This window comes from Limulus polyphemus, unplaced genomic scaffold (assembly GCF_000517525.1).
Source record: "Limulus polyphemus unplaced genomic scaffold, Limulus_polyphemus-2.1.2 Scaffold2527, whole genome shotgun sequence".
Lineage (NCBI taxonomy): Eukaryota > Metazoa > Arthropoda > Merostomata > Xiphosura > Limulidae > Limulus > Limulus polyphemus.
Window position 1 is genome coordinate 50,396 of NW_013668137.1, and position 12,075 is coordinate 62,470.

Here is a 12,075-nt window from a genome sequence, read left to right on the forward strand (position 1 = left end):
AGAAAGAACCTATATTAATTTCTGATATTGAACTTTATCACTTTATGTTGTAACAAGTATCCCGCTTAGGTCAAGTTCTGATATCCATTAAAAAAAAAGAGCACGACTGCAAATTTTACAATAATTCAAGATATCCTTGAGAAGTAAATATTGGATATTTATAATTGAGGATAATAATACTACATTCCAAGAAAATAAAAAAAAGTGATGAACAACGAGCGTAGACTAGACTTACCTTGATTACACAGTTTGATACTTCTGCTATTAATAACTGTTGAGGAGAAATGTGACAGAGGTCACTCAACTGCTGTTTAAGAGAAGAGTACTTGTCACCATGGTTCAGGCGAAGCCCGTACCTCCAGGGTACACCTCCATCCAGCTTTATTACTAGAAAGGAAATGAAAATGTCCAATGCGGATTAGAGATTTTCACAGCAACCGACAAAACAATGCATTCTAATTTTTAAAAGTACAAACATAAGAAAAGGATATCTAATTAGCTACCCGTCATTACCGGGTTGTTTTTAGTTTTGATCTAAATAGGTAACTTGCTCTGATCTAAAGTTAATGTTAAATGTACAAAGAATATCCATTCAGATTAAAAAAAAATAATCAATCCAAGTGCTAATAAAGTATGTACAGTTCAATAAAGATTTTCATTAACAACACCTAGGAATACTTGTTAACACGGAGTCGCTTAAGAGACTATACATTTACGGTAAGTGATTTTGAAAATGTAAAAACCACTATTGATAGTGTTATAAACATTACAGCTTACACGACCATCAGTAAAATTAGTTGTATGAGAATTGTTCAATGCATTTAAATAAACAGTCTTCCACAAAAATTGTTTCTTATGTATTCAAATCATATGATATTCTCTAAATTGTTAACACGAATTATCCCAACAACAGAATATTTTGATTCTTAAAGACAATCAAAACCTGCTAATTATACACTACAGCGTTAAAAACTCCATTACTAGCATGTTTAACACTTTTAACAGATTAACAATATAACTTGAGCATTATTGATCTAATTTAAAATTTATAGTTAAAACAGAAACACGTATACATAGGATAAAGTGTGGACTGCATTTACAAAGAATTTAAAGGTCACGACTTACAGACAATTTCCAAGTGGACAGAGCTCTCCATAGGCAGTGGAAGGGAGAGGTAGTTGAAAGGGTCAAACCTGACACTAATGTGTCCACACACTTTACAGGTCACTGTCGATTGTAACTGGCCATGGAAAAGATCCACAATGATTGATCGATTTCGAACAACATGGTTTTCCCAAGCTTCTTTGGCAACTTCTTCATCAGCTCGACCATCACTGTCTTTCAATTCAACATATGGTTTTTCTTGTACTCTTAGTACAGGTTAAAAAAAGAAAACAGAAAGAAGAGTTAAGCAGTGACTGGAATATTATCACTTGCACTATTAATATTTCAATTAATTTCTTAGCTTTCGGCACTGAAATAGTGCAAGCTGGTAAAGAGTGAAAGAGGTAATGAAAAAGAAAATTGTTTGTAACACTTTAAATAAAAAAGATTTTAGCACTAGAAGGAGTGCAAGATACTGACCAACAATAATAGGTTTTACCACTAGTGTCTAACATGTAACGCAACAAAACTATGCTTACCAAGATGAGAAAAGAAAAAGAGAGCAAAAACGACAAAACACACCCTTGTTAATTTTTACACTTGAAACTCATGAACGGCCAGATCGTCAGAGAAACCAATAAAAAATTTTCGTTTTTTTTTTTTGCTTAGTGTAAATCATACAAAGGGGAATATCTGAAAATTACATACCTATTCAAGTCTTCATGAAGTCCATCTAACAAGAATGCTAATAATTCCTGCGAGTCATGTTGCTGGAACCCATTGAAACGTGGAGCATACTTTCCTATTGTCCACTGTAGTAAATTCAGAACAATAACTTTGACAATTCACTTAAACAAGTACAGTTGGTTAATAAATATACTTATGCTGAAATGGCTGTGGGTGATATATCAGTATTTATGATAATTATCATCAAATAGAATAGTGTTTATCCCGACATGATTATTAAACTTATTATCACATCTGTGCACCGGACAAAAATTTTTTAAACCATTTTGTAGCATGTTGTGATCCAATATTTCATTTTAAGAAAATTGTGAGCCGAAACAACGATGTTTATTTGTTGACGTATCCACCACATGGCTGGTTGCATTTGTCAAATGCTCCGAGTTGTCTCAATTTTACATAAAGTAGATGCCACAAAACATTCATGCTGGAACTTTATTTAAATTACTTAATGCAAAATGCTTTCTTGATTTTTTCAGTACAAATTTATATTTTATTGATTTTCTCTTCCCTAACTCTTTACCCATCGAGTCAATTTGACCGACCTCGTAACCATCATAAAAAAAAGAAGAAATAAATATAAATTACTCTTTTTTGTCTTTCAAGAATGACTGCAAATTGTAACATGAAACTATAATAGTTTATCCTGAATAATTTAAAGCTTGTAACAGACTACATTTGTTTATATTAGTTTTGTTGTTTTACTTCCCTTCTAACCATGTCTAATTAATTGTCAGCTGTCAATGAAACTTAAGTCTTACTTTTTTTATACTAATGGTACTACTACACTAAATAATATTTTATTTAATTAAATAATGCACATATGAACACATAGTAATAACATACAAAAAGCAAACAAAGTTGAATTACTATTATAATTTTTCTGGCTTTCTAACTATGCAATAAGAGCCTTTAAAAATTCAGCTAAGCTCATCAATGGGATTCCCATGAGAAACATTTTGAACCTGAAGGATGAAGTAGACAACGACATGAACAGAAAACAACGTAATATGTCATTTGATAGATTAAAACTTTGGCTATCTATTAGTTATAAATAATATAGTATAAAACAACGTAATATGTCATTTGATAGATTAAAACTTTGGCTATCTATTAGTTATAATTAATATAGTATAAAACAACAGACAGAACTATAGACAATATGTGAAATACTGGATGTGACATGTGGGTGTGGCAAGTTGGTCTTTCTAGTTTACGTCTCTCTGTAAACAAACAAGATTAAAGGCTATAAAATCTATACTTTTCCTGTAACATATCTATGTTGTAATAAGTAATTTACCTTAAATTCTGTGCTTCACAATAGGGGTGGTAAATAAATTAGAGTAGAGGAAAAACACAGAGAGCAAATGTCAGAATTCTCATACTAAGGGAGACTGAGGATTTTTCAAAATACTTCCTTATAAAATTAAGAGCTTACAACTTAGATATTAAAACTTCATTTATTAACTACATTTGATGCCAAGTTTATTTGTATACAATAATAATACAGTAATTTAACTAAATTTTGAATGCAACTCTGTAAAAGGTTGAGACGAACACACTTTTACCTACAACTGAGAAAGGGTTAATCAGATTCATTACCAATTTCCTAATGCTTAACCAGTTTGTAAATTTGCATATTGTTGGTAGATTGTCTTAACTAACAATCATGTTTATAGAATATTATTGGTCTGATGATTGTTAGTTAAGACAATCTGCCAACAATATTTTATAGACATGATTGTTAGTTAAGACAAAACAATATTTTATAGACGGTAGATCTTATTAACTAACAATCATGTCTATAGAATATTGTTGGTAGATCTTCTTAACTAACAATCACGTCTATAAAATATTGTTGGTAGATTGTCTTAACTTATAATCATGTCTATAAAATATTGTTGGTAGATCTTCTTAACTAACAATCATGTCTATAAAATATTGTTGGTAGATTGTCTTAACTAACAATCATGTCTATAAAATATTGTTGGTAGATCTTCTTGAACTAACAATCATGTCTATAAAATATTGTTGGTAGATCTTCTTGATTAACAATCATGTCTATAAAATATTGTTGGTAGATCATCTTGATTAACAATCATGTCTATAAAATATTGTTGGCAGATTGTCTTAACTAACAATCATAACAATATTTTATAGACGGCAGATTGTCTTAACTAACAATCATGTCTATAAAATATTGTTGGCAGACCTTCTTAACTAAAAATCATGTCTATAAAATATTGTTGGCAGATCTTCTTAACTAAAAATCATGTTTATAAAATATTGTTGGTAGATCTTCTTAACTAACAATCATGTCTATAAAATATTGTTGGTAGATTGTCTTAACTAACAATCATGTCTATAAAATATTGTTGGTAGATTGTTTTAACTAACAATCTATAAAATATTATTGGTAGATTGTCTTAACTAACAATCATGTTTATAAAATATTGTTGGTAGATCATCTTGACTAACAATCATGTCTATACAATATTGTTGGTAGATCATCTTGACTAACAATTATGTGTATAAAATATTGTTGGCAGATCTTCTTAACTAACAATCATGACTATAAAATATTGTTGGTAGATGGTCTTAACTAACAATCATGTCTATAAAATATTGTTGGTAGATTGTCTTAACTAACAATCATGTTTATAAAATATTGTTGGTAGATTGTCTTAACTAACAATCATGTCTATAAAATATTGTTGGTAGATCCTATTAACTAACAATCATGTCTATAAAATATTGTTGGGATATGTCTTAACTAAAAATCATGTTTATAAAATATTGTTGATGCACACTTTAGCAACAATGTGTAGGAATTTATGATTTTATCACATAATTGATTTTTAATTTTAAAACTTTGTTAGTTGTTGTAATTCAACCTGAGAAAAAAAGAGTTCTTTGAAAAGCTGGAAAGCTTATGGATTTATAAAACCTTATACTTTAATCCTCTCACTGTGAACAGGTCAAAGGGCACATGTCATAATATTTTAGTTATTTTCAAAATCTAATTAAACAACTTTGTTTTCATAGTGTGTTAATAAGACTGGCATCACAACGTAGTTTATAATTCAAATTTCATATTATGTATGTTTTACTTTCTTAATTCAAAAGAAAATATTTAAAAAAAATGCTATATGTGCTTTTTTGTGTCTCATACGACATGTTTTCTTGTCTTACTGCTTAGCTTATATTTTGTTATGCCTAACATACAACATCTATAGTGGTTAAAGAATTAGAAACTCAAATTTAAGACACTTACAAGCTAGAATATAAAATAAGAACTTCCCACCTGATATCAATATTTTTTTGTAAACCTCACCCATTATTCCATTTTGGAATCCTCTTATCTATTCATGACTACTTTTATAAATACATGTTTATAGCCAATAAAAAGAGCACATTCCAAGCTACATAACTCTGACTGTTGTTTGTAATTGGCTTAAAGGTAAAATGTGTAATTTCACTGGAATTGGTGAAGTCTGTTGACTAAGTTATTGTTCTAAACCCACAGTGGTCTTGTGTGTACCAGTATCACAATTTTTGGCTTTACCAATTACTTTGATTGGGACTACATCACATACATTTAATACATACTGAAAAATACTTCAACTGTCCTTTAACCTAGGATTAGTGTTGACCAACCCATCTTCTAACAGCCTATCCAAAGTAAGCACCCTCACATGTTGGGCAGCAGAACTGATAAATAACACATGACTGTGGAGAAAACTGGATACTATCTTTAAACATGAAAAACTTCTAAATCCTCGATAAAGGTCTGAACACATATTGAAGGTGAACTTGTGGATAAACACTCTGTTGATTACGGTGTGTAGTTTCTTCTTTAAGATTTGTGAGTGTGAACCTGTGTTCAGTAGAGAAATCATTACCTGTAGCGTCGGGACATCATAATTCAGGGACCTGGGTAGTTGTAGTTGTTGAACAATTATATTGACGGTAGAATCAATAAAGTAGTTTGAAAAGGAGTTAAGTTTTAAAACAGATTTTAGTCTGAGTAACTCTGTATCACCAGTTCCCTGGAACTTTTACAGCAAGTGTGCAAGAGATTAAGACCTTTGACAAGGTTTTCTTAGACGTGAAGTGGAACAAGACTGTCTGGTGTAGGCAAGTTTCTGATAACAACCGACATCAATGTGTCTTTATTAGTTGAAAATATATGTGTCAAGAAAAGGTAGAGCAGAGCTGTGTTGGCATTCACAGGTGAATTTAATGTTAACATGTCTAGAATTAAAATATTTTATATATATTTCATTTATTGATCATTTTTGAATCTTACAAATATGTCATCAACCATTATAGGCACTAAGCTAGACCCCATACTGACTCCATTAACACTTTCGCAACTGGTATCCTTTACTGCGCATGATACAAGGTTTTCGTGTCTTATAGTAAAAATTTTATTAAACTACTTTTTGCTCATGTTATACCAATTAATATAGCATAAACTCTTAGCTAATAATCCATATTTTAATATTATACAAGTTTTAAGTTCTTAATTCTATAAGGAAATATTTTTAAAAATCCTGAACTTCCCCTACTATTATACACATAAAACATTTTCTCTTCTCTATTTTATCCACCACCCCTTCAACATGTATGAAATTAAACATAAATTGGTCCCTATAATACCGTCATTGCTCAGATAAACCATAATTTTGTTTGGTTACAGAGCTATGAAATATAAAATCACACCCCTCCTGCCACATCCTCTCTTTTACATTTAATTATACATTACCTATAACCAATAAAAAGTCAAGGTTTTCATTTATCAAATGATGTATTGTATGAAATTGTGTTCTGAACAAGAAAGCGTCACTTTGCACACAGACTATTCAAAACAAATACTCAATATATTAATGGACAAATCTTTATCATATTTTATTAAAAATACTTCACTAAAAATGATTTTTTGTATGTTAAGTACTTTTAATATTAACTGAAAGACTGCCAAATTTTGTGAAGATATACACACTATATTAGATGTTAGAAGTATTAAATCTACAAAGACTTCAAACGAGTACAAAGAGGTTACGTGGTCGGTCAAATTGACCGACCCCATGTTTCATCTTGTTTTCAAGACAAATTATATTTAGATTTCCTAAACATAAATCAGTACCTATTATCCTAAAAGACGGATGTGGCATACACTTTTGAGTACTATTTTGTAAATTTGAAAAAGCACTTGTTAAATTACATAAATACTGACTCCATCTTTCTTTTCTAAGAGAATACAAAACATTTGACATAATTCCACTAAGCATATTTGTCAAATGAACTTTTTTTAAGAACTGTTAATGCTTGTTCAAGAACTTTTATTTATCACATTCTTAGGCCAGCTTTTATGATCTTCAGTCAGAGTTAAAGATACTGCTAGTTAGCACTTAATGAACCTGTCCACCATTTCAAAGGTAGAATCCTATCTGGTTGGGTAATCATGAATAAAAGTGTGTTCAAAAGAACCAAGAACTTCTGGGTTTTCAGTTAAAGATGTTTCTTTTACAAAATTTTCCCAAGACAGAAATTGGTCTTCTGAAATAATGAGATGAATCTGTTCATTTTACTGCAATTCTTATTACAAACTCTAGACTGTACCTAAAGCATTAAATCCCTTGATTGTCAGTGTTGTACGCAGCAGGTTTCTATACTCCAATCTCTACTCATTCATCTTTTCATATTTCTTCTCATGTGATTAATATTAAGTGGTGAACATCCCATACAGTGACCACAGTTTCCAGTAATAATTATTGATGTAGTGAACTGTTTTAATGTCATTTAACCATGAGTTTATTAACATAAAAAGAAACTAACAGGCTAAAGTACTAAGTTAATTCTTTCATTACTGTTTCAGTAGATTACAGTGATCTCATGACCCCAAAGTGACCAGAGTTTCCATACCATACCTTTTAACATGTTTTGTGTATCTTCAAGAATTGTTTCAGGCTTTTAGTAAACATTACAAGTCTTTTGTAGACCAAAAAAAAATTAAAAAAAAATCACATTTTTTATTAATGAAGTATTTTTACCAAAAGTTTGTCCATGAACAAATGGTTTGTCTGTAATTAAGCATAAAGCTACATCAATGGGCTATCTGTGCTTTGCCCACCATAAGCATCAAAACATGGTTTCTAGAGATGTAAGTCCAAAGATATACTGCTATGCCACTGGGGAGCATGAATATACGGAATCAGTGTTGACTGCTCTGAGTGCAAAGTGATTTTCATGTTAAGATTAAAAATACTTTATCTGAAAATTGTGAAATTTAATTTGTGTAATCTCTAAAACCTTCTAAAGAAAAAACTTTATATTTCCCTTCCATAACTCTGTACTCATTCAGTCAAGTTGATTGACCTTGTAACTATCACTAAAAAAAAAAATCTAAATACTCGATTTTCTTTCAAGAACGACTGCAAATTGTAACATGAAACTACAACAGTTTATCCTACATAGCTTAAAGCTCATAACAGAATACATTTGTTTGTATTTAGTTTTATTGTTTTACTACCCTTTAATTAATAACCCTGCCACACACGTTGTAAATCTAAATCACTCGTCAGATGTGTAACTCAGTTCCGTATTGAATTATGTAACACATAAGCTACTCGTGAGTAAACCTTGTTAATAATTATTATTATTATATTTCATTACTTACCTAACAAGTTTCTAATTTTTTACATTTCAGTTACTTTTTATAATAATAAATACACATGAAAAACAAGAAATACAGTATACTTATCTCAATCTTAATTTTTTGCTGTCAACTATCAATGAAACTTAAACCTACTTTTTGTACTAACGATACTACTACACCAAATAATTTTTTTCTTTATTTGATTTAATAATGCACCTATGAACACAGAGTAATAACATGCAAAAAGCAAATGTTAACATTTTCTTACACTGAAAATGTATTTCTGATAGGTACTTACTTCCTCTTACACAAAGCTATCTTGATCTTCCTTCTACTCTCCAAGCATTGCTAAAAACATTTATGCTCAGGGCACTAGTCTATATACCCGACCAATTTCATGCCACTACTGAACATGTACATATTATGTGACTACTCTCCACCAATAGTATTGCACCATCTATATTGGCACAGATAGCTCCCTCTGCTATTCCCTCTCAATCCTCACTTTCGAGAATTGGCAGGATCTAAAAGAATAACACTGGCAGTGGGGAAGAATGGTGGGAAGTGTGTGACAGTAGGCAAGTACCTATTGGAAATACATTTTCAGTGTAAGTAAATGTTAAATTCTGATACGTGCTAACCTACTCTCACAAAAAGCTAGAATCCCACATTGCAATAGTGGAGGGGCCAGTGTAGGCACATGACATTAAAACCAGGTGGAGAGTGACCTCCCAAAATGAACAGGTGTGCTACGAGATGATGAACCAAAGCATATAAATGTGGGGCACTGCACTACTTCTGGAACAGGTATGCCCTTAGCCCTGGAAGAGGGAAATGAACCTGATTGGGCAGAAAAAAAGGATGTGCGCAAGTTTAATTCATTTTGAGAGGTGCAATCCATAGTAAAAAACAAACTGACTTAGCTATATAAATAACCAACCTCAACTGGACAGACAAAGTTCCACAGTTTATCCTCAGTATGGGATGGTGAGGATCAATCAGATAAAAATGAATATAGAGTAACATAAACATTGTGACTAGGGCATGTGGACCGTGTTACATATATTCCAACCATGGGTAAACAGTGTGTCATACGTCAAGCAACCGAAACCGGACAAACTCCCAAAACCACTGTAGGAGCAAGAAGTATAACAAATCGAACCCGACATTATGGGGATGTGGTGTTGCTTCACCTCAGCCATAAGAACAGGGCAATATCTGTAATCAAGATTATGAACAGAAATCTTAACTCACCCAACCATAAAGCAGGAAAGAGATATCCTGCATTCAGAATTATGAGGAGGATATGTAACATTCACTCAACTGTAGGAACAGGGAAGGAACCACCTGCCGACAACAATAGGAACAGGGCAATGTCATCCCCAACCTGGTATTATGAAGAGGATCCCGCATAGAGTGGTCCTACTCCAACCAACAACTGTCCACCTGGAAATAAACATCCAGGGGAAATGGAAGAAGGGAAACCAGCTTTGCCCTCTTCTCACTGAATGGATATATGGTAAGTTAAAAGTCTACAATGCACTCAGGAGGAAGCCTACATGGTACACCACCCTAGAAACTAGGAAGTGATAGGGGCTTCCTTCCTCCACTCGGAAAAAAGAGGGGAGTAAATGTGATGGGGAATCAGGAGGAATGTCACACTGGAGAAAGTGCAATGGGCATCAATGATTCTCTATTTTGAAAAGCAGACCATCCTTGATTTATTCAACCAAGAGGTCAGAAGGGATAGGCAGAAATCCCCTTCTGCTTTACTTCATGAAAGTCCATGAGTGACAGTCTACAATGGAGTGAAACTTATGAATATTGAAAAACATACGTATATGCCACTGGACACGCAACCAGTGGTCTTGCAGAACACCCCATCTCTACTATGAGCATTATAGCACAACCAAGAGTAAATAGTGCAGGTTTCAAACACAGGCAACACCCACTACAGAGTGGGATCCCATTATCAGTGGTAAAGAAGAGAGGATCTCTGAAAAGAAAACTTAAGCAAAATGATGCGATAAGACTTACCCCAGTGAAAGATGAATGGATGTGTGTAGAACCGCCATGGGAGAGAGAGACGATATTCACCCGATGAAGATACAGCTGGTAGATAATGAGTGATGAAGGTATTGGGAGTAGACCATCTTCTGGCCTGATCAATCTCCTCCAATGGACAGAGAAGATAAGCAACCAAAAACAACATGGATAAGTCAGAATATGCCAGCCTAATGAGTTGGCGAACCCAACCAGTTAGTGTGACAGGGGATAAACCACAGGAAACAGATGGATTCCAGGAAAGAAAATATCAGGAATTCTAAAAGAAGGCAGTATATGCCACATAACACCATAAGGAGCAAACAGGACAAAGAAACCGATATAGATCAGAATGGGAGTACTGGTGGGAGATGGAAGGTAAGGAAGTGGGAGGGAAACCCAAACAGCCTTCACTGCCAGCATAAGTCTTAGGAAGAAAGGACCAGTCTGGATATAGGATGACATAAGTGGAATGGTAAAAGATTCTGGTAACATTAATGGTATAAACATCTGATCGACAACATCCACAAGTGAGGAAGAGAAGGAATAGGTCTTGAGGGAAAGAATGGTATATGGAACATGTTGATAAAAGTTCAATGGGAGGACAGGAAAGGGCATAAAGGACCACACAGAGATACAAATCAGACAAATTAAAGAAACATTGAGAACACAGGACCTGAAAAGGAGGGAAATGATGGGGGGAAAACAAAACCTTATGAAACTTATAGAAACAGAAAGTGTTCGACAAGGCTACCCAATAGCTAGACACAGTCGAAGTGGACAAACCTTTGTCAAACAACTAGGTGAAGAATTGGGAAAGATGAAAAACAAAAGGGTGGGAAGGACAAAAACCACGTTGAGAGACTAAAGGTGGAAAGTAGACCATTGCCTTTGGTAAATGGACATGAAAGGTCTTATGGATCTGGAAAGACAACCTGTGGAGTTAGTCCCTGTGCTAAGGTAATGGACCTGAAAAAAGCAAGGCATGAAGACAGAGAGTGGTGACATCTTGATGAATAATGTCTGAATCAGAGACTGAGACAGAGATAAAAGTAGGGGAGGTTGTACAAGTAAAGGTCAGAGTAGTGGGAATCATGGTTGTACTGGCCAATAGAGAGCCACCAGGAGGACCAATCTTGACTGAGTGTGTCTACTCCCAAAACTAGTGGGTGTGGAATGGGAGAACAAAATGAAAAAGTTTGGTGTTCCAGTGGGTGGTGAAAGTATAGATATGAGGTGTTCCAAGCTGAGAACCCACCCAACAAAATACCTGTGGATCAAGGGACCATTCCAAGGGTGTGGAAGGTGAAAACTTCTGAAGGAGAGAGTGTGACAGACCAAGATAAGATGATGCCAATAAAAAGAGAGTTCAAACTGTCAGGTTGAAAAGGAGAACAAGTCACCAGCCTAACATACAAATCTAGCTCCCTGCGAATTAAGGCCTGTACCTCCTCTGCAGATAAAGTCCAACCCAATTCCGAGGAAGTTGTACCAGTAGTGTTGTCAACTGTAACATAGTCAAT

The 12,075-nt window shown here is 33.5% G+C and overlaps 1 protein-coding gene across 1 annotated transcript in view; it reads right to left on the reverse strand.

Moving 5' to 3' along the window:
* The window catches only part of LOC106467205 (ubiquitin carboxyl-terminal hydrolase 32-like), a 129,109-nt gene that overhangs the window by 29,045 nt on the left and 87,989 nt on the right, over positions 1-12,075 (reverse strand). Inside the window, exons 22-24 of the mRNA XM_022395332.1 lie at positions 1,813-1,916; positions 1,126-1,370; positions 236-387 (exon numbers count right to left, since the gene is read on the reverse strand). Coding sequence (XP_022251040.1) covers positions 236-387; positions 1,126-1,370; positions 1,813-1,916 — 501 coding nt within the window. The remainder of the gene's footprint in view (positions 1-235; positions 388-1,125; positions 1,371-1,812; positions 1,917-12,075) is intronic.